General features: G+C 33.0%; 3 protein-coding genes across 19 annotated transcripts; 1 reads left to right on the forward strand and 2 right to left on the reverse strand.

The window, feature by feature from the left end:
- LOC113849649 (serine/arginine-rich splicing factor SR45a-like) lies at nt 1-4,140 on the forward strand. Of its 10 annotated transcripts, none has more exons than XR_003502121.1 (8): nt 1-107; nt 1,200-1,222; nt 1,313-1,399; nt 2,011-2,119; nt 2,256-2,405; nt 2,556-2,659; nt 2,884-2,947; nt 3,054-4,090. XR_003502121.1 is itself a non-coding variant. In XM_027479696.1 (7 exons), exons 1-7 carry the CDS (start codon nt 105-107, stop codon nt 3,761-3,763), a joined length of 1,146 nt encoding a protein of 381 aa, XP_027335497.1. In that variant the 5' UTR covers nt 1-104; the 3' UTR covers nt 3,764-4,140. The 10 variants fall into 10 exon arrangements, 1 of the variants encoding a protein (XP_027335497.1); XR_003502125.1 differs by having other exon boundaries at nt 2,568-2,659; nt 3,054-4,074; XR_003502128.1 differs by having other exon boundaries at nt 2,571-2,659; nt 3,054-3,129.
- A 1,425-nt stretch (nt 4,141-5,565) lies between these two features.
- LOC113850214 (alpha-glucan phosphorylase, H isozyme) lies at nt 5,566-13,793 on the reverse strand. 7 transcript variants are annotated; one of them, XM_027480648.1, is made up of 17 exons: nt 13,414-13,793; nt 13,267-13,311; nt 12,918-13,170; nt 12,082-12,261; nt 11,243-11,419; nt 11,066-11,151; nt 10,761-10,950; nt 10,331-10,423; nt 9,669-9,847; nt 9,425-9,542; nt 9,215-9,343; nt 7,980-8,198; nt 7,688-7,891; nt 7,246-7,404; nt 6,561-6,824; nt 6,183-6,373; nt 5,566-5,760 (listed from the first exon to the last, which is right to left on the reverse strand). In XM_027480648.1, the coding sequence occupies exons 3-17, from the start codon at nt 13,140-13,142 to the stop codon at nt 5,634-5,636; spliced, it is 2,541 nt and encodes an 846-aa protein (XP_027336449.1). In that variant the 5' UTR covers nt 13,143-13,170; nt 13,267-13,311; nt 13,414-13,793; the 3' UTR covers nt 5,566-5,633. The 7 variants fall into 7 exon arrangements, with proteins under 7 accessions (XP_027336449.1, XP_027336447.1, XP_027336446.1 ...); XM_027480646.1 differs by having other exon boundaries at nt 13,287-13,311; nt 13,414-13,789; XM_027480645.1 differs by adding an exon at nt 8,386-8,430 and having other exon boundaries at nt 13,287-13,572.
- A 2,352-nt stretch (nt 13,794-16,145) lies between these two features.
- On the reverse strand, nt 16,146-20,781 carry LOC113848853 (calmodulin-binding receptor-like cytoplasmic kinase 1). Of its 2 annotated transcripts, XM_027478212.1 has the most exons (6): nt 20,321-20,781; nt 19,769-20,013; nt 19,424-19,589; nt 18,970-19,059; nt 18,477-18,775; nt 16,161-16,834 (listed from the first exon to the last, which is right to left on the reverse strand). In XM_027478212.1, the coding sequence occupies exons 1-6, from the start codon at nt 20,565-20,567 to the stop codon at nt 16,526-16,528; spliced, it is 1,356 nt and encodes a 451-aa protein (XP_027334013.1). In that variant the 5' UTR covers nt 20,568-20,781; the 3' UTR covers nt 16,161-16,525. The 2 variants fall into 2 exon arrangements, with proteins under 2 accessions (XP_027334014.1, XP_027334013.1); XM_027478213.1 differs by having other exon boundaries at nt 16,146-18,775; nt 19,424-19,580; nt 20,321-20,729.
- Between the last annotated feature and the right edge of the window lie 1,875 nt (nt 20,782-22,656).

Here is a 22,656-nt window from a genome sequence, read left to right on the forward strand (position 1 = left end):
ATCTAAAACGCAACCATCTCCCTGTCCTTCACCGAGAGCGGTGCTGGCCCCTTTTTTTCCTTCCATATTTGAATAAAGCGAGTTATCCTCATTCATCCGTTGTTATGGTAAGTTCCATTCTCATCCTTTATTGGATTTGTGGACAACGATTTTGCTGATTGCGATTTCGGTTCGTGAATTTTGCGTGGAGAATTGAACTTGTTCCCCCTCCGGCTTTGAAATCTCGTTGTTGTTCTATCAGGATTTCATTTGTTGTAAAAAATTCTAGAAGTTTCGACACACAAAAACACACACAATCTGACCGTAGGAGAGAATTTTATTGGAACCAGGGTAGATTGGATTAGAGTTTTAGTAGAGGGACTTATGATAAGGTTGATTTTGAATTTTATGCGTGTGTGTGGTTGTGTTTTTGTGATGTTCGATGGAATAGAAAAGCGCTGGATCGGATTTAGACGTTAAAAGTAGTAGGATTTGAAACTACTAAATTACGATTTAGGATGACAACTTGATTATTGGACTTCATTATTTTGAAGCTTTGTTGATAGGAGACACTGGTAATTTGTGATAAGTTACGGATAATTAGTATGGCGTGTGATAGAATTCAAGTTGGAAGTCCTGTAAACTGGATTCAACATACAAGCTACAACTATTAATGTTAAAGTAGACGTGAATTTAGAGACATGAAATTGTGAATCTAAACACACTTCTAGTCTTTCGTAATTTTTGGATCTGGATGTTGGTAATTTGTATTTGTTGGACAAATAGTGTGTTGGGAAATTGAAAAGTACCCTCAACCCTTTTTTGGTTAAAATATACCTTATAGTTGGCACTCATTTATAAATTACGTTTTAGTTTTTATTTGAGTATTTTGTTACGTTTTAATTTCTTTTGTAAGTATAACACTGACTAATATTATACTAAGAAAAAATAGTAACTATTACTAACGGTGTTATGATTGCACGAATTATAATGTAATAAAACACTTGTATTTTTTCAGTAGAACGTAAGTATTTTTCAGTAGAACTGATTCGTAAATGAGTTTCAACTATAAGGAATAAATACATACATTAACCAGTTTTTTAAGTTTGATATTTTACGTGGATTGACCATTGTCTTAGTATATACTTGGTATCCCCATATTTATTTTTCAAACACTGATTTGTTATTTATTTTTTGGGTTGCTTGCGGAATTGTTGCAGATGTCATATTCAAGGAGATCAAGGTTAGATGTTCGCAGTGTTTTGGTTTATTTTTCTGTTTTATGTGATGCATGCATTTTTTGCCAATAGATGTTTCCATTTCATTTTTGTAGGTATTCTCCTTCTCCTTCTCCATACAGGCGATTCAGTAGGTCTGTGTCCAGGTCTCTCTCAAGGTCAAGATCCCGAAGCCGGTCAAGGTGAGAATTCTTTTTCCGTAAATTATTTTTCCCTTTAATTTGTATAGTACCATAAGATCATAATATTAAAAATAGCATGTAAATTACGTTTAATGATTAGTTTTAACCTAGAATTTGATCCAACAAGTAAGTCATACATAAGCTTCACAGAGCATAGTTATAAGACATGTCATACTTCAGAGAGAATGAAAACAAGTAATGATGTTGCCACATAGGGTGTGCATAGAGTGAGTGGCCATATGGATCAATGGAAACATCGTGCATCTAGTATTGCATCTTTCTACAGTTCCTTTTCATCTAGTAATTTAATCTTATTTGAGTTATTTAGTGTCTTTCACAAGCATTGTGAAAGAAAAGCAAATAAGGAGAAAAATTGATTTGTTGAATCACGTGATGGAATGGGGGATATGGTTTTACATTGATATATGCAAATATTGTATAATTCAAAGCCATTTGTTATTTATCATGTAATTGTTAACCCGCCTCGTAGTATTGAATCCCATATTGAATCATCAGTCTAACATTTGTGGGATCTTTTGCTTGCTCATTATCATCTGTTGATTATCTGATAATGCATTGGTGTTTAAATTTGTTTTCTTCTGGTGATTTAGGAGTCTATCAAGAGACGCCGAAAATCCTGGAAACAATTTGTATGTGACAGGATTGTCTCCTAGGATCACCAAGAGAGAACTAGAGAAGCATTTTGCAACTGAGGGAAAAGTAAGCTCTTCAATCCATTATATGCTTGTTGGCAGTTCTAATGAAGTAGCTTAGTATGCCATGGAGATGTAGTTGTGCTGTTATTAAATTATTAATGGTGGTCTACTTTGTCTTACTTTTGGGTTGCTCTTCTTAGGTGATAGATGTACATCTGGTAGTTGATCCTTGGACAAGGGAATCCCGTGGGTTTGGCTTTGTGACAATGGAAACTGTTGGAGAGGCTGATCGATGTGTAAAGTATCTGAATCGCTCTGTACTTGAAGGACGTGTTATCACTGTGGAGAAGGTATACTTTTCGGGCAATGTCTCATTTTGGGGATTGGGTCTTTATTTGCTTTGAATTTTTGTTCTACTCCAATGTGTGGAAGTTATATGAATGATTTGCTCTTCAGTTCTTTTTGAGTTTTGAAAGTTTTGTGCTTCTTTCCATTTGAAGTTTCTGTGGCAGCAGGTTAGCTGTGTGAAGCAGCTCTTCAGCAAACTCTCAAATCACAACTAAACAAACAAATCAAATACATCAACAAGTATCAGATCATTGGGGTTGTATGCCCTGCATTTCTCTCCTTTTTTATTGCATTTTAATCTTATTTTATGTTTCTTGAGTTTTATGGTCCTGAAAGATCCTTCTCTCACAATTTGCAGTGTTTAGATGTTTTTTTTGGGATATATGTAATGTTTTTAACTTTATATTGATGTTATTATTGCTTGCCTACCTGTGCATGACTATACCTTTGTATTCATGCTGTTTTCTGCATCTATTGCAGGCTAAAAGACGACGTGGTCGAACCCCAACACCTGGACGGTATCTTGGGCTGAGGACTATTCGAGGTGTGTCATAGTTCATGTGATTTCATTTATTTATTGTTCTTGATTGTGGAGATATTTTTTTTTTTTAGTGTACTCTTGCTAATCTCTATTATCTCATTACATATAGGTCGTCGCCGTACTCCAAGCCACTCTCCTCGTCGCTCTCCAAGCTATTCTCCTTACAGAAGAAGCTATAGTCGGTCACCATATTCTTCTGATCGTAGCAGGAGTCGTTCTTTTTCTCCTGACTTCCGGCGGGGGAGGAGGTCTTACTCTCCATACCACTACCGCCGGCGGCGGCGGTCTTACTCTCCATACTATAGCCGGCACAGGTCTTATTATCGATATGATCGACAAAGGTCATATTCTCGATCACCTGTCAGCATACGGGACAGATCATACTCTCCCTATGACTCAAGATATGACTCACCTGATGAGCGCAGCTACAGAAGGCACCGGTATAGGTCTGTTTCTCGAAGTGCCTCACCTGATGATCGCCACTATGGAAGGCACCGTTACAGGTCTGTTTCTCGAAGTGCCTCACCTGATGATCGCCACTATGGAAGGCACCGTTACCGGTCTGTTTCTCGAAGTGCCTCTCCTAGGCCAAAGAGAAGGTCAAGGAGGAGCTACTCAAGGAGTGCCTCTCCTGTTTCAAGGAGGGGCTACTCGCGAAGTGTGTCCCCCAGATCAAGGAGGAGTACTCATTCAAGAAGCTCCAAAAGAAGTGGCCGTATTTCAAAACGCTACTCAAGAAGCCCGAGTGTGAGTGTGAGTGCAAGTTCAAGATCAGTATCGAGGTCTAATACTCCAGGATCTGCTTCTCCTTCAGCTTGAAATTTGTTGGTCCTCGATCGGCTTTAACATCTTAGGCTTATAGTGAAAACTGGTTTGGTGACACGTAGGTATATGTAGTTGTAGATGGAGTTTTCTTCGTTAGTTCCGTTCAGGGCTTGTCTTGGGACCCCCGAATGCTATTTCTTGTATCATGGTTGCTGGAAATACGTCACCGTCAGTGTAGATGACCTGATCTCGTAGTTTCTTTTGGTTTGGGTGCATTTTTATTTTACTTTGTTCTTTGTCCGCTTTTCTAGACTATTATCACTTTGACTTTCTTAATGTTGAAAATAAAGGATCAATATATAAATCAGTACTCGATTACTCCGTACTGTGTACTCGGGCCAAAAGTCCTTTTAATATAGAAAGTCCTTATTCTAAAAAAATATTCTAATTTTTTTTAGCATGTTTGTTGAAGTTGGGAAAACATTTATTTTACTAACTTTAAATCAATTTTTACAAAATATTTAAATGAAAAAAAAATGTTTTGCATTTGAAAGAAAATTAACTCTGTTGCGTTCTACAATAATTTTATAATAACGTCATTTAAATTAATCAGATGAACTATCAATCAAATACACTGCATAATCTGGTTAATTCGTCGTAGCTGCCGTCTGACTAATGAATTTTTATTTTGGTCAACCGGACTACTGAACTGTTGAATGCTCCTGTTGTCCAATTTTTAGCGACAGTGTCTATGAGCACACGAAAAAAATCAGGGTGCAGAACTACTGCTCAAACACACAAGGTATGATCACATGTTACGCAGGCCGAGAGAAATTATTGAATAGATGTCACGTATTTTTAATTTGGATTTAAGCAGTCCACACAAGTTAATTTAGAGCTTGTAGGAGGCACTTCTACCTAAGAAAATTTGCTTTTACTTTATTCTTTTCTGTTAATTTCAAATATTACAACTTCCGTTTTCATTTGACGAATCCTTTTGAATTCTGTATTCTAGACCAGTACTTATAAGCCAATCTATTAACCATGAGTTGAAATTTTGGCTTTTCATTAAATATACCGAGTTCAAACTGTGTGCCGTTTATTATAAACTTCTTTGTATACATTTGTTAGAATATTTCCCAAGGTAATTTAAGGGATTTAGTAAATGAAAAGTGTCATGTAACTCAAAATGCTTATTTTCTTGTTAGTCTAAAATCAATAGGGGAGGCAAATTACATTTTCACTTTTAAATTAAATTATACTCCCTTCATTTATTTAAAAAATTATAACATACTTTTTCAAGAGTTTAGTGTATCTAACATTTTAGGGCTTGTTTGCTCTGACGTTAGAAGACAATCGATTTCTTAAAATTTTATAGACGGCCGGGATATTATTTATGTAAACTGTTACACATTTGACCGCAACGATTGTAGAAGAATCGATTGTAAGTAGACTAATCAGGCACTTAATTCATCTTAATAAAAACATGTTTATTATTTTGATACTTTAAAAGATCAAGCAAATATAAAAATTTTAAATTTTATTCTCGAAAGTCCCACAATCAATAATAAGGTATTTAAAATTAACTATGAATGAGAAGATGAAAGTTGCAAAGAAAAGAAAAGAAAAAACTATTTATAAAAATTACTACTCAAATTTGGAAGGCTGAGCAAATTTTGATATTACTTGCAAAATAGAATATTAAACTTCAGATTTATTTGCATATAGCAATCTCTATCTGTCAGAAGCAGATGGCTGAGAGAGTATCTAACATAAGAATACAGCTGAAATCTTGTATGATATGCTAAATAGAAAGCTAAAATCTTTCTTATTTTTCAGTAAATTATTTTGTACTCACTTCTTTTTACTTATAATTCTTTTTGTGCTATACAGAAACTTGAATGAAAGAGATATCCAATTGAAATTACGGTACGCGGCACTCTTCTATGTTCCAAATTTCCTTGGCATACTGAGCAATTGTCCGGTCACTGCTGAACTTTCCACACCCAGCAGTGCTTAAGATGGACATTTTTAGCCATTTTTTCCTATCACTGCATTCAAATCACACAAATTGTTAGAATATATGAAAATACTCAAATATTTAATCATATTATATCTTAGATTATCCTTTAGATTTAGTTTACCTGTTTTCCCATTACTAAGAAGTTATCTAATTATAAATTTATCTCTTTTTGGCTTTTTGATCAAGATGAGGCGAGGATTGAAAATATCAACCTAAGTTTGTGTATTGTATCTTTCTCTTGCCCGATTCACATGGTACTTTTCTATATATAATAACGTTATAAAATTTTATAGTTCTAAAATATTTATACAATATATACATGACTAAATTATTCAATTTATTTATAAATTAACCTATGTTTAAAATTTTATCGTAATATAATTCATGCAGTAGCACAAGTCACTAACTAGTTATGAGTTTAAACATGAAATAAGAGAGATAGAGTCTTACCGATACACTTCATCAATTCTTGCCTGAGCATCCATGTAGCTTGGGAAGTCATAACCAACTAGAAAGTAATCACCTCGACCATAACCCGAATTTCCTTCTAAAGACTCAAGCAATGGATTGTAGTCATAGCTTCCAAACACTCCACTCCTAATAAACTTCTTTGCCTCTTCAAATCGAGGATCAGGCTTGAACTTAAATCACAAAAAATGGTCATGTGTTAACAAGTCTTTGTGAAAAAATTGAAAATTTGAAAAGCATCTTATTTTGAGAATTTTTTAGTTTTTCAGCTTTGTGAGAGAGTTCTTGAAAAGAAAAGTGTGTATTTACTGAAAATGATTCAGTACCCAAAAATTTACAAGAATGCATGTAACTGCATACCAGGCCATTCTCTCTTTCCTTCCTCAGTCGTGGGACATCCTCTGCAGTTGCACCGAAGAGGAAAAAATTTTCCTGACCAATCTCTTCCCTGATTTCCACATTAGCTCCATCTAAAGTACCAATTATAAGGCACCCATTCAAAGCAAATTTCATGTTGCTTGTGCCACTTGCTTCCATGCCGGCAGTGCTAATGTGCTGAGAAAGCTCACTTCCTGGAATCAGCATTTCTGCCACAGACACATTGTAATTCGGGATGAACACAACCTGAAAAAAAGAGTGAGAATATAAGCTGATGATTGCTTTAGCCTTTATAAAATCTTATTTAGCCATATCTATAGTTGATGTGGAACTTCAACAATATTGTTTATTGTGGTCAATTGTGAAAATATACATATATGTTTGCCCCCAGCACTTGGACAGAAAATTGGAGTTTGGGTAAATTATCCAGCTGCAATATATAGGAATGAAAAACTGACAGGACATATGGTATTGCATTAAATTTCCTTTACTAATGGTATGCCCAATCGATTTTGGGGGCCTGACATGGAACCATTAGCAATAAACTTTCACAGCCTCCATCATTATAAATATATAAGTATGATAACTTCTGAACAACGCATCTAGTATCCTGATTACTCTGCTTTCAAAACAAGGCACATTTAGAAAGTTATACAAATTATGTTACCTTCAAGTAGCTATTGACCTCAGGATCACTGTTGACAACAGCACCAACATCATTCACCAGCCTGACTATCCTTTTAGCATTTGTGTATGTTGCAAATGCCTTTCCTCCAATCATCACAGTGCGTGGAGTAGTTTTCTTAAGCTCTTCAGGGCTCATCTCCTATTACAGTTTAGTTATAATGATTATCTTCAGCATATATCATATCTTTAGTATAATGGTGAGTTTCTCCTAAATGAATGCAGATGAAATACTCCACTAGTCAGTGTTGATGAATTAGCTTCTGACATAGGTTGCTAACTATTGCTGTGTAGAAGGATAAGGACACATGTGACCATGACTCATTATGAGTATGGGTTAAACGTGTTAACAAAAAATATTAGTAAATTAGAGCAGTGTTCATTTCACAAATTTACTCTATCAAATTGTGGGCTGTTTCTCATACCTTTAGCTTCTTATATCTATAAATCACACCAACAATATTTAGTAGCTGCCTCTTGTATTCATGGATACGCTTGACTTGAATGTCAAACAAACTATCTGGGTCAATGATCTCCCCTGTCACCTGCAGAACATACCGTGCCAAGCGCTGCTTACTAGCCATCTTTGCAGAAAGCCATTCTGCTTGCAGATCTTCATTGTCAGCATACTACAAGGAAAAATACACCAGGAATTTATGGTTAGAATGCTGCAGTGATGAGAATCAGTTAGCTGCAGAGAAGCATCCAGGTACTCACCTGTCGAAGACCTGTTAACAAGTCAAGGTTGGTTACCCATTGATCAGTTTTTAACCACTTGGTGATTATCCCGCTTAGCTCAGGATTACAAAAATGGATCCATCTTCGAGGTGTAATCCCATTGGTTTTATTTTGGAACTTTGTTGGCCATATTGAAACATAATTTGCAAATAATTCTGACTTTAATATATCACTGTGTAACTGGGCAACGCCATTCACCTGCAAAGAGATAGACACCAAGAAGTAAATAAAATTCCTTTGAAATCAATTGCACAAATATAAACAACAGGCTTATAGAGCAAAAGAAAACTAATAATTAAAAAAAATGGTTACACATAAATGGCTGTTTGGTATTCCTTATCTTAGACAACCTAATTTATTCATAATTTAAGACAACTGCACTGACCATTTTTAATTCTTCGGTTACAACTTTTACACTGCAATAGTTTTTCTGTTAGATGAATGGTTGGAAGAGATGATAGAGAAAAAACAAATTAGATCTTAACAGATATTTTTCAATGAAAAGTAACATTTGAATAGAGCATAATGGTGTTCATTTAACAAATATTCTTCACTTTGAAGAACCATGACACCATCACAAGAATAATTTACACTTAGATTAATGAAATCTGCAATAAATGTTCACTGTTTTCTCCTCTTGTTTCTCCCTTATTTTCTCAGTGTAATATCTTTCTCCTGTACTATTATCTCCAGATATGTAGCTTTCATGCCTTTCCCAGTAGGATTCATTTAGGAGATACTGTTAGTTCAGGAAATCCCTTTGGGATTGGTTAATCCATTTTTACGAATAAATTGCAGTATTCATTGATCAATGAAATAAACCCAAGAATCTATTTACAGGTAATGTGTTGGAAGAGTAACATGTTAACAAAATTCTGATTTACCTTCGTTTCAAATGTTCAGTTTAACATTTATTCCAATAGAACACTAGGTGAGTTTGGAAAAACAAGTGAACTGAGTATTGTGGCATTAACATAGCAGAGGTTCTTGACAACCAAAAGATCTTCAAGAAAATAATATAACACGCAGGAAATATACTAGCTAGAATTAAAATGTAACTGGAAATTGATTTAAGTTGTTCAGTTTAATGTGTTTTCCTAAATCAGTATTGGAATGTTTTGGTGACCTTGGAGAAATAAGAGGACTGAAAACAATGACACAGTAAGATGGATGAGACTCTTATTTTATTAAGTTCAAAGAAGTGCACTACTTACCACATGAGAAGCAACAACACACAAATTTGCCATCCGAACTACTGGCTTCTGGGGATTATGGTCCAAGATGCATATGGCGGAAAGCTCACTCTCAAGGTCCAATCGGCTGGTATTTATCATTGCAGTGAACTGCAAGCATTTAATGATTTCCATGTTAAAAAATATGAGTACACCTTAATCAATCAGAAACAAGGAAGGTGAGCAACTTACTCTCTTATCTATTTCTTCTATGATCTCCATGTGGCGAGGAAGCAGTTTCCACATAACAGGTTGAGACCATTTCTCCAGTGCTTCAGGGAGGACAGTATGATTGGTGTAAGCAATGGTCCTGGTTAAGATATAGCATTGCATTTTAGCAGCATGTTATACAGTTATACACTACAAATGTGAGGGGTGATGGAAGAAAGAAATGGCAAATAACCATTACAGGCAACATTTTCTACAATTTACTGACCTTGTTGTCACTTCCCATGCTTCATCCCATCCGAGCCCTTCATCATCCATTAGTAATCGCATCAACTCTGGTATTGAAAGTGTTGGGTGAGTATCATTCAATTGTACAGCAACCTTTGTTGGGAATTCAGACCAGTTCCAAGGTCCTTGTCTCCTCTCCTTAAATCGGGAAATTATATCCTGTACTTGGTCCAAGATAGGAGTGAATAATAGTAAGGAAAGCATGTCAAACAATAGAGGTAACTAAATTTCTTGTTGGTATCTGGGAACAACGAATTATGTAAATATGGTCCTGAATCCTAATTGATTCTCATGTGAAAAGTATATATGCCATTAACACCAGAATACATTCTTTGTTACATTAAGAAAGGGTAGTTAGCTAAGGCTTTCATTATGATAAGTCCAACAGAAACTAGAACATTTTTTTTGTTACATCAACTGACTGAGAGGGGATAGTGAATTAGTGATAAATGATAATATCTCTTAAACCTTCAAATGAAGGTGGTCTATGCTTTGAGTTAAGATAAGACAACATTAAATCAACATAATACAATCATTTACCTTCCACCACTGCTAAAAGTTTCAATCCTAGCTTCAAATTACAAGGGAAACATAAGGCACACTTAAAATGAAAAGGAAAACTATAAGGTGGATTTAACTCACTTGAAGTGATGCACTGCAGAGAAAGAACTGCTGCTTCAGCCGTAGAAGCTTTCCACCTTCTGTGGCATCCCCAGGATATAAAACCGAACAAATCTACAAATACAAATTTTAATATAGAATCACTTTTCAAAATTTTATGCTTGATCCTCTTTACATGGACCAAAGACAAGGGGAGAGGATTATGGGAGTTGGCGACATAACATAAGTCAACAGGATTTGTTTTACGATATTATAATGGCAAAGATATTTCTGTTTGTATTTCATTCTTATAACTGTAACAGATCTTTGCAGGTAGAAAAACTATTAATCTAATATAAATAAAATATGGCACTGGTCACAAACAGTAGCCACTCACCAATTTCTTCACAGTCATTTCCATGACAACCCAATTATTCTTGAACATAAAAAAAATAAAATCGCTGATACAAACCTGTTGAGATCGTGAATGAAGCACTGAAGCAGCATCATGTTGTCCATCATTAAATAAAAATAAATTAAAATCCTCAGCACTCGCTTTTGCTTCCCAGAGGCGAAGACTGATGGTGTTCTTGGTTTGGTAACCTGGCATTGGCACATCATAAGCCAGCGCTTGCACAACCTCTCCTCCGACCCATTTTCGGCTGGTATACACACCAAAGTGTGAATACTTTTATATCACTGTATCTGAATAGTGTATAGCTTGTTTTTACAATTAAATTAAGATTAAACTGATTTAGTAAGTAGATTTACTCTTACCTTCCATTAGGATTAACCTCAACATGACCAAAGAATCTGATGGGGTACACAATGTCATGCCTCACAACTTCCCAGGGGCTAAACTTCTGTTTGATTTTCATTTGATTTTACACATCAGTATCCCATGAAAAATGTGTTATATTTCCATAGATTAAAAATAAAGGATATAAATCATACCTCAAGCCAATCCTCTGCAACTTCCTCTTGACCTTCCCTGGTGATTCTCTGCTTAAATAGCCCGTATCTATACCTCAAACCATAACCCCAAGCAGGCAAATTAAGTGTTGCCATGGAATCTAGAAAGCAAGAAGCAAGCCTACCAAGACCACCGTTTCCTAGTGCTGCATCCTTCTCCTGCAAAGTTTCATGTTGAATGGTCCAGCAATCAATTTTTATATTCTAGAGATTAAAATCAATCACAGATATGATGAAATGTAAACTTTTGGAAGAAACTATCATCCTGAAAAAAAAAAAGTTGAATTTATTAAAACTAGTTCATGATTAAGAAATAAAAATCATGTAAACTATTTTGGATGAATCCCGTCACAGTATAACGTAAGATTACTCAGTACTCATTAGATTATTTACCTATTTATATTCTTTTTTTTAAAAAATATTTTAACATGGAATGCTCGCTTTGAATTTGCATTATTTTACATTGGTTGAGATTTGATGTTTCCAGGAATAAAAAACACAAACAAACCATTATTTGCCAGAATTCATGTTTTCATTCTTCCGATAAATAATTCCGAGGTGTTAGAGATGTAAAACCATTCATGTGCCACCGTCTAATGGCTTAAGATTTAAGGTGAGTTGGTTCTTAGCATGATATCAAAGTGCCTATGCTAGACAAAGTAGATGAGTTTAATCCTTGCTGTTCCCATTCTTTATAATAAAATAGAATTTTGGCAAAGGTAAAGTGAGCCTGTTTTCTTCAAGAGACTTTGTCCTTGACATTTGGTTTGCAATTAAATGTTTTTGCATGGATTGGTCATGACATTGCAATTAGTTGTTACCTGCTCTACTATTGCTTCAAGTTCAAGCCCAAATTTCCTCAAAGCATTGGCATATGCATCTTGGATATTCAGATTTCCAATAGCATTGGTTAAAGCTCGACCTTGAAGGAACTCCATTGATAAGTAGTAAGTTTGCTTGGGATCAACTTTGTGAAAATGTTGGTATGTTTCATTCCATTGCTGAAGTGGTTATCATCAGTGTACAATAACAGCATTAGTCCTATCCAAACAAACAATACAACTAAACTAACCTAGGACTACTTAAGGAAAGGACAAACTATTTACAAAACTTGAAAAACTTATGCAATGTATCTGGCATAATTTAATTATCCTTTATTTATGTAGCTTTTATCCTAAATAGATTCAAAAGAAACGGATCACAACTTGCCCCTTCGTTACAAATGGCAACCAGCATTTATTAATGTGCCTGATTTTAGTTCAATTCACAATACTGAATTGAGATGTCACGTGTATATGATTTTTTAAAATTTGACATGACAGGATCCATTCCCCTAAAACGGATCACAACTTCACACATGTGCACACACATGCACACTTACATACACTGAAACACTCAAATTGGTCGCATGACTAATTTGTGATCCTAGAACTCTCTGTCAATGAAAAAGCTTATTTTATTGGATGTCAACCCTCGATTGCTATTAAGATACTAACATCATCAATCACCATTATAACCACAACAGAACCATGACAGGGAAACACATCCATATTCCTATAGGAAGAGGAGAGTGCCTTTTGCGGTTTATAAGTAAATCAGTTTTGACTCACAAATGAATATTTATAGACACCCCAATTCAAAGAATATATCATCATACCCTAATGAGACGATCACGAACACTCTCTGCAGTGGCATAGTAAGCTTGTTCCAGCTCAAACTTGAAAGGGGAAAAATGAGGACTGAACTGAGCATGGTAACTGATATTAGATGCAACCTCATCAGGCTTTTCAGCCAATGGATGTGCCACCGCTGGAACTTTGGCAGAAACTGTAGAAACACCACCACTTTTACCACCACCATTAGCCTCTACCTTAGTAGCCATTTCCAATTCCTTATCTTTCTCCTGTCACCTAAAAAAACATTTTTTTTCACACTCAATTAACCAAATTGTCAAAAAATTGAAACTTTATCCACCATTAATCAAAATGATCATGAACAAAAAGCACCCCAAGTGAGAGAAAACTACCACTTCCAACTCCAACTAATGCCACCTATATATCAATTAATCGAGATCAAGAATTGAAGAAATAGGAAAGTGTGAAAACAATAAATTAATATATAAGCAAAATGAAAATCAGGGTTTGGAAACATACGTGAAGATATTTCAAGGAGTGCTATTGCTAGGCCACAAAAGAGAATCAGTAGATTTGATGCCCAATGATAGCTCAAGTGAGATTGTGAATGATGAATAGAAAAATATCATAAAGTGGAAAGAGACAAAATAAAAAGGAAAATAAGAGAAGGATTTGGAGTATGTGAATGATGAATAGAAAAGAAGAAAAATATCATACAAAATGGGATATTTTTTTCTTCTCTCCTATTGAAGTTGACAAAAAAGAGTGTAGTGAGAGTGAAGGAAGCAAAGAGTCACATGAAATGAAAGTGGGTGGTTATATTGGGATGGCAAAATTTGGAATTGGGAGAAGAATGGGATCAGATAGTTTTGGAACGGTGAGAAGAAGGACACGTGGTTGCTTTGATTGGAAGCGGTAACAACGAGAAAAGGTTCACCAATGTTCTATGAGAGCGGTCGGAGTTCACGGAAAAGGATACAAACGTTAGTGTAAGATAAGTGTTTTAGTGTTCACGTGGCATGTAATTTTAGCAGAAAAATAGGAATATCTTTATTTGGTGGGTTTCATAGTCTAATTTTCTTATTTGAGTGTTTTTTTTTTTCATTTTTTGTAACTGATTTGTTGTTTTTAATTAAATATTAATAAAGAGTATCTAATTTGAATTTATCATGATACCAATAAACATGTGAGAAAAAAAAGATTCTAAAGTAAGGGAGGATCTCTGCATTCTTCTGTTCTTTAGTTTATTTACAGCTTAAAATAAAATTTAATCGATTTTTTCTTTCTATTTCATAAATCAGTTATAAGGATAAGAAAAAAAAATGAAAAAAATAAAGAAGAAGCGTTTTTCTGTTTAAAATTTCTTTTTGAAATAATAAAAATACTTGAGTTAATTTTTTAATGCCTATATATTTATGCATCAAGTTCATGAGCTAGAAAATTCAAAATTTAACTAAGCTTGGTAGTACACTTGCAGTTATTGTAGTATCACCATCCATTTTATTTATTTATTTTTTGCTTAGACATAAACTTCATCAATATATGCAACAAGAAATTGTATAAAAAGAAAATAATACAATAATATAAGTTTATTTCTTCCTCGCCAATAAAGAATTTGGGCACTAAGGTGAAAATATACACTTTAAAGTACAAACTGTAATTATATTTGTTATTTTTTTAATCAACAATAGCAATTATAACAACTTCATAATCTATATTTTATCACAACTTGAATTGCTAATTAGAAATTCGATAACTATACTCTAGGATTATTTTCTTTTAATTTTACCTTTAACATAATTATTATCTCAAAACTTATATTTTTATCTTCTTTCTATTTATTTTTTGCATAAATAAATTCTGAATTAGTAATTTAAATAAAATAAGAAAATTAAAATCTTATCCGACAACTTTAAACAGTAATTTTCAAAGATGAAAAGAGTAAGAATTATGTAAAACAATCAACAACTAATGCAAAATTTTGTCAAATCTCTGTTAGATGAATCAACAAGGTGATAATTATTAATGTTATGTTATTGCCTTGAATATAGTATTAAATAAGCAAAAGTTGCTACCCTGAATATAATAAGAATTAAGTAAAGGTTCTAAATATTTATTACTGGATATGGATAGAGAAGTTAGTTTATAGGAAAAAGATTTGTAGAAATATGAGATTCAAGTGTCAATCATTTTCTTAATTATACTTCTGATTTTAGACAAAAATCAAAATCGTTTTAATTATAACCAGGTAATTAGTCATGTGTTGATTTCATGGTAATGTTTGATTACCTTTATCACCGAAAACATGTTCACATTAAGCAGATTGAAATATTGTTCATTTATAACATGTTATTGGCATTTTGAAGGCTATATACATAATTGTATTATATCCGTTGGCTTTCATGGCTAATTGCCACAAGTTTTTTTCACGTTAGCTGCTTATAAACAAACGCTATTATTAGCCTTTCTTTTATTTTGATTTGACTTTATCACAATTGATTTAGTATTGAAGGCTATTTATTAACTATTAATATTCTTGTTATTTCATTATTCCTTGCACACTGATTTTTTTGTTCTTTACCTTTTTTTAAGCAATTGTTTTGTGAGGCTTCATGCTACTTCTGATTTCAAATTTGGACATACAATCGTATCATTGGAATAAAACCCTTAAAAACAAAGTTAAATATCGAGTTGCATCTGAGGTTTGTTGAAATTTTGATTATCTAAGCACAATACTTCTATTTTCCTTATTTCTAACAAGATTCATTCAGATAAGTATGACCAACAAGATTGGTATAAGACCTGTGGAAATTTTATTAAGGAGAGTAGATCACATGAAAAGTATCTCAGTCACTAGAAGTTGAAGAAAATTGAGAAAAGTTATAAAAAAAAACCATTATAATTTAGAGGTCAATAATTTACTTGTAGACATGATTTACAATAGAATATTGTTTCATCATTTGATGCACGTAAACAGCCTCACTTAATAAAAAAAGGCTTAATTGTTATTGTTTGTCATGACTCACAATTTAACTAAGAAAATGTAAAGACGAGAAGGGAAAAAAAGACTAATAAAATAGGCCAGAATATGTTATTCTTAATTAGAAACTGATTTACTTTCTATGGTCTTGGAATGCTGGCTTTCCCCAAAATAACACTCATATTATTACCCATTATTAATATTTTTTTATTAAACCTTATAACATTTACTAGAATCAATGCATTGAATTAATAAAACTTACTGTATATACATTTTTATTATATGAAACGATGCTCATATTAGAAAAATGGTATTTTTAAAAAGGCAATCTATTATTCTCACTGTTTTCAAATAGCCTTTACAAAACACCCCAAACAACCATATAAAGAATGCTGCAGTTAAAAAATGCACTACAGAAGATCAAACTGGTACACTCTGAAACCCAAGTTGCTGATTTTCCCTTTATTTTGCAATCTCAACCCATTTAAGCTTCCACTCTAAAAAATCTAAAACCTAGAGAATTTCAATGGAAGAGGAAAAACCTCATGAAACTAAAAGCTTCAAGTAATGAACATGATGCAAACAATAGCTGTAGTAAACATGTGTTGACTATCAAAACAATCAATGAAAAAATTTCATAAATGAATTTGGTTATGCAGATACATATTTATAGCCTTTGTATGTCATGTGTCTATTATTCCTAACATCTCTTTGAGGAAAATCTCCAGAATGGTGAGAACCATGAGGAGAATGAGAAGAGGTTTTGTCTCTAAAATCCTTACGGATATCCCACAGAACCTCTGCACAACTCTTCATGGATGGCCGTAATCGTCGCACCGGTGCAAGACATTGGAAAGCTAGCTTCAGAACCTTCTCCACTGCCTTGTTTGAGGCTGGATTTCTCCTCAGTCTTGGATCCATGGCAATCACAATTTCTCCTTGTTTCAACATTTGCATTGCCTGCATACCATGCAAAATGTACCAATTCAGTGATTCATTCAAGTTTTAACATCTTCTATTTTCATTGTTATGATATTTATAAGATTGAGACAAGGGAAGGGAAGGAGCATACTATGCTTTGTATTTCATGTTATTAGCATCTTGCTAATCTAATTTAATTTGTTAAGAGAACTTAAATCATAGTTTTGCAGAAACATGAAGTAAGCTGATTACTGATCACATTTAGCAAGGATTACTGTATGGCTCTAACATACCTTTCGGTTAACAAACATTGCTCAACTATTGTCATCCCACAACCTCAATGTTAATAGCTATCTATAACAATACTGCGTGTTTTATTATAATGAGGTTTGGTTCCGAAGATATATAATCAAACTTAATCATTGAGTCAAAACTAGAAACAGAGAATTTATTGGAGAGCTTATGCTGTTATTTTGAGTTCATTTTTTGACCAATATTACTAATTTAATATTAATAAGTTAATTATAATTAGTTCACTAAACTTATTTATTAGAAAAATTATAAAAATATTTAATTATTTTTCCTGCATTTCGTGGAATCCCCAAATTCAATATCATATACTGTAAGCTTATTACGTTCCATAATAAGCTTTTAATAGCCAAAACTGGTACTTTCTGGCCTTGCAAGTGTAATGACTTGTGAAAGCAAGTTATATGCAAAGAATGATATATTTAGTCATGGCATTATATAGTCAGTAACTCCCATGGAGGACTGGAAACTAAATAAACCCTGTAGAACTAAACTTGTGACTTAAACTTTCCTAAGAGAAGAATTGTCAATTAACATCTACTATAAGTGAAAATATTAGTCCACTGATAAGGTAATGTTAGCAACTACTTGTTACCATTAATTTATTCCTTTCCCTGTGTCACAACCCACTTCTGACCGTGACCCGCGCAAATACTAAATATTAGCCTAGTTCTAAATTAGTCTGACAAGCATAAAAGAGGAACCACACTAGAGATACACATTTCTAAACCAAAATGAACTACCAAAAATTGGCACTGTTTAAGAAATTTGCAGTGAACAGAGATACTAAATTCAACTTCTTTTGTCATTAGGTTTGTTACTTTTAAATTAGTTAGTTGTACACAAACAAACAAAAGCAAAAATGCTTTAAATAGTTCAAAATGATTCCTGGGATAGTTTAGCTACTTCCTACATCTTTCAAAACAATATTGTCAGTCAGAACCTGTAATATCTTTATCTTAGAATAATCCACTAACCACACTGTGCATTCTTAGAATTACTTGGATGCAGCACAAAATTCACTTTATGTTTTCTATATTTTGTCTGGATATAGTTGAACCAATCACAACTTATTCGAAAATGATAATGTTCTCATCAAGTAAAAAAAAAATTTCTTTTTTCTGATTTTGCAATGCATTTCGAAGATGAGAAATGCTAATAACACACTTTGTAACACATTCTTTCTAGTACAATATTAGTTATTAGCTAAAATTTATTAAAAATCACAAAACTATGTGCTCCCTGTCTTAATTTAATGATTCTCACTCATACTTTTGTAGTTTCTAGCAAACTTTAACTAATAATTGTGTTAAAAAAGTGTGTAATATAGTGTGTTGCTAGCACTCCTCTTTGGAAGATTGGACATACTTACCCATTTAATTGTAACTCTCTCACTGAGAGGTCTCTTTGGTTCAACTGGATGCCGCCCTGTCATCATTTCAACAAGCAACACGCCAAATGAATAAACATCACTCTTTTCAGAAAGATGCTGTGTTCTCATGTAATCAGGATCCATGTAACCAGCTGTTCCTTTAATTTGAGTTGAAATATGGGTTGCATTTGGGTCTAGTGCACCCAACCGCGCGAAACCGAAGTCTGCCACTTTGGCCCTTAAGTTGTCAGTGATTAAGATATTTGATGCTTTGATGTCTCTATGAATAATTGGATGATCTGTCAACCAAATGAACACACAGATTCTCATGTAATCATTCAAATATTTTCACATATACATTGGTATTAAGAGCACAAACAAGACTAAATGATTGTTGTAACATTATTGAGTATAGGTGGAAACAAATCAATAGTCAAGGAACTCATATTTGTGGTTACATATTTTTTTTCTTCTCAAATCTGAGGAAACGTACCTGTGTACATATGAAGGTATGTAATTGCATGAGCAACATCAACTGCTATGTCTAGACGCTGACCAATTTCTAGTCCATTTCCCCGTGTACCTGCATTAATAATTGACAACTTCTATGTCATTCTAGGCGCTAACAATTGATTATAAAGCTGATGTATTTCATAATGCATTATATACCAATATATAGGGCCTGTTTGGGTGCCATCTTAATTAAGCATTTATTCAATAAGCTACTCTTAATATAAGGGTTTATGGGATGGATTTGATCATGAAACTTCTAGAATATGCTGAAAATATCTTATTTTGATAAGTAATATCAAGAAGCTTACTGAAATAAATGGAAATGAGCTTATGGGAGTTATAAGCTATATCTATAAGCTCTCTATAAATTCTTCCAAACAAGCCCATAGACTACCAAGACCTTTACACAGAGTTCTGTTTAAAACCTGACTTACCATGTAGATGTTCCTGAAGAGTTCCATTATTAACATATTCAACAACAATAATCTTTTCATCTCCATGCTCCAAATATCCATACCACCTCACAAGGTTCAGGTGCTCAATTTTTGATAAGGTGTTTATTTCATTCTTGAACTCAGCCAAGTTCTTATTCTGTATATCCTGTCAGGCAACTTCACTAGATCAGGCTCATTGATAAAAACTAATAACACTAAAAAAAAAATAATTCATATTTTATATGATCAGGCTCATATATGATGAACTCTTTCATCTACTCAATCACAATTGAACAAGTTCTATTGAAGGGATATAATCAAAATTTGAACATAATGCCACAATACCTTCTTGGCACGCTTTATAGCCACAAGGGATCCATCATTAAGCTTTCCCTTATACACCGTTCCAAACCCACCTTCACCAATCTTATTATCTGGAGAGAACTTTGCTGTTGCCTTGTAAATTTCCTCAAAGGAGAAGTTTCCCATTCCAAGCTGACTACTTGCAGTGGCAGATGATGATGCAGAGGAATGAGAAAACTTCCCTTTTGATGAACTCTGGAAACTATCAGATGATAAATCTGTAGAAGCTGCAAATTCCAAGAAATCTTAATTTTGGATAAAACACATGATTTTGCACAAAGATAAACGTGCGTGTTTGGATTCACGTTTGAATGACCATGAATTAATGTTTATTTTAACGAATTCTGCATTGAATTCATATTTACATGATTTTCAAAGTGTTTCCAAACATACACGAATACTGCAAAAGCACTTATCATTCCCTAAAAAACAAAACATGAAGGGTTAATCTTAATCATGATCATACACAATGAAATGAGTTCACATCATCAAATGGTAAAAAAGTAAACATTTATCACTGTTCATCAAACTTACATGATACCCCTCTAACTTTGTGTGTATTCTTTCTGTCTTCACTTTCAACACCTTCTGAGGCTGTTTTTCTTTTCCCAGAGAGAAACAAGGTAAAAACCCTCTTGAAAGCAGACTTGAAATATGTCATGCCAGTATGATTCTTAACACCATTCCTTTGTGTGCCATTGCCTACACCATTATCATGGAAACCAACATCCCTTTTTCTTTGTCTAGATTGATGCAAACTGATGCCTGGTGTTTTCTTCATTTGCACAAGCTATTCCATATCATCTTTTGTAAAGGGTAACAAAAAATCAGCAAGAATATGGTCTAACTTGCTTTCCTTTCATGCATTCTTCTCTTCCCATGCGTTCAAATTTCATTTAAAGCTGATTTCAAAACAGATTTTCTTCTAGTTCTTCTTCACGTTTTTTTATAACAAAAAGTTCATCCCTTTTATTCCCACCAAGTCAAAGGATCATCAGCCACGAAAAAACAAACAAACAAATAAATAAAAGCATTTCAGGTCCATGGCTAGCTGGAGTTTGGACCATAATGTGCCAGTCTTAGTCACTACGCGTTTTCTATACTTCAAAAATGCCACAAACAGTTCTTTTGGACTTTTGAGTTTGAGGTGACTTGAACACAAAATGTCACAAAGGGGTGTAAAGCTAAATATAGTGCTCCTTCTCAAGGGCAAAATGATAAAGAAAAGTCAGACATTGTTTATATAAAAGGGTCCACTCAGCCAAGGTTATTAATTAAATAATTTAAACTAAGCAATGGGAAGTACAAGAATGTCGTAATTAATACCAAGAGTTTCACAAGAAGGGATATAATTATTCGTGTATGTGTGTTATCATTATTTGATAATTTTGTTTATTTACTTGATGAAAGGTATGGCGTGGACTACGAATTTTAAAAAAATACGTAAGTATATTTATAACGAAAATGAGACTCAAGAAATTTATGAATAATTTTTTGGTCTGCAGATTGACCATAAGGGTATGCTATTGCTAGCTGTCAGCATGTTACATAGCTACAAGAAAATCTGAACATTCCTTGATTTCTTCTGTGTCTTGTAATGGAAGAAAGACCCATTTGACAATTCCAGGAAATTGAGATCCAAGAGAAGACAGTAGATTCATGGAAATTAACAGAAGACCCGCAAAATGTGATGTATTTGATAGTTTCACTCAACAAAAACAAGCGCAAACAACAGTTACTACAGTTTGGTTTGATGGATGTTGCACGGATACATGTACTTTAGAATACAATATAAATACGACACGTAAAAACTACAGGTTTTAACACGTGGCATCAAGCAAAATAAAAAAAATTTATTTGATTTAAATAGAATTATTTAGATCAACAAATAAAAAACGTAAATTTAATTGGAGAATTAAAAGTAAAATTTTTTATTAACTATTCTTATGATTTTAATAAAAGTTTATCATTTATTATTTTTTAATCAATTTTTTTAATACATTAATTGATAAGATCTTTTAAAAAATTATATGAATATGTTAATATATATTAAGTAAAATAGAATTATATTAAAAGATTATTTATATTTTATTTATTTATAGTTCTTTATTTTTTTAAATAGTTAATATTTGTATTAGTTTATTTTTATTGTAGTATTATTAATCTTTAATTTTTTTTTTGAAAAAATTATTAAAACTGTATTTGTAATTAAATTTAAATAAAAGTAATATATTCAAATAATAATAATAATGTCCCATTAATGATCTAAAGAAAAAATATACATTAAAAGGTTTGAAGATAATATATTTATGCTTTAATGTAATGGTATAATACTCTAGTGCTTGTTTGATTTGGCTTTTTTCCAACTTAAGCACCCTTCAATGAAAAGGGTATTTGTAATTTTTCAAGTGTGTTAGGGTAAATTTGGGCATCTCAAAATTGAATTTGGTTCTCAAACTCAATTTTAAGGCAAATCGATGGATTCTTCGATTCTCAGTTATACAATCTGATCACTGAATTAAAAAATACACGATGTTTTGATAAAACGTAGATGATTTATTTTATTTTATTTTATTTAATTTTAGCCTTTACAGATGAGTTTAAGTATTTATAAATAAAAAAAAATACACAGTTATTAAAATTATAAAAATATAATAAATATTTTTAATAAAATTTTATTATTATTAGCTATTTATCCTCAACACTAAAAATTCATATTAACAAAACCTTTTAAAAAAATTATAAAAATGCTTTTAGTATCTTTGACTGAAAAGTGGAGTTTTTTTTTTGCCTTCCAATATAAGGCTTTTGCTTTCTCATTGAAAGACCCTTCTGTGAACCTTTCTTATTTGAGTTCTTTCACGTTTTAT

This window comes from Abrus precatorius, unplaced genomic scaffold, assembly GCF_003935025.1.
Source record: "Abrus precatorius isolate BTA unplaced genomic scaffold, Abrus_2018 Scaffold9, whole genome shotgun sequence".
Taxonomy (NCBI): domain Eukaryota; kingdom Viridiplantae; phylum Streptophyta; class Magnoliopsida; order Fabales; family Fabaceae; genus Abrus; species Abrus precatorius.

Bases quoted from the DNA above. Each gene is read 5' to 3' on its own strand.
- LOC113849649 (XM_027479696.1), top strand. The intron at 1,223-1,312 runs GTTAGATGTTCG...TCATTTTTGTAG, and splicing joins TCATATTCAAGGAGATCAAG to GTATTCTCCTTCTCCTTCTC. The intron at 1,400-2,010 runs GTGAGAATTCTT...CTGGTGATTTAG, and splicing joins AGATCCCGAAGCCGGTCAAG to GAGTCTATCAAGAGACGCCG.
- LOC113850214 (XM_027480645.1), bottom strand. From the start codon at position 13,142: ATGGCTACTAAGGTAGAGGCTAATGGTGGTGGTAAAAGTGGTGGTGTT. The intron at 10,951-11,065 runs GTAAGAGTAAAT...TGTGTATACCAG, and splicing joins GAGGTTAATCCTAATGGAAG to CCGAAAATGGGTCGGAGGAG. The intron at 7,405-7,687 runs GTATGAGAAACA...AAACTGTAATAG, and splicing joins ATAGATATAAGAAGCTAAAG to GAGATGAGCCCTGAAGAGCT.
- LOC113848853 (XM_027478212.1), bottom strand. From the start codon at position 20,567: ATGAAGAAAACACCAGGCATCAGTTTGCATCAATCTAGACAAAGAAAA. The intron at 20,014-20,320 runs GTAAGTTTGATG...TGGAATTTGCAG, and splicing joins CAAAGTTAGAGGGGTATCAT to CTTCTACAGATTTATCATCT. The intron at 19,590-19,768 runs GTATTGTGGCAT...GTTGCCTGACAG, and splicing joins CTATAAAGCGTGCCAAGAAG to GATATACAGAATAAGAACTT.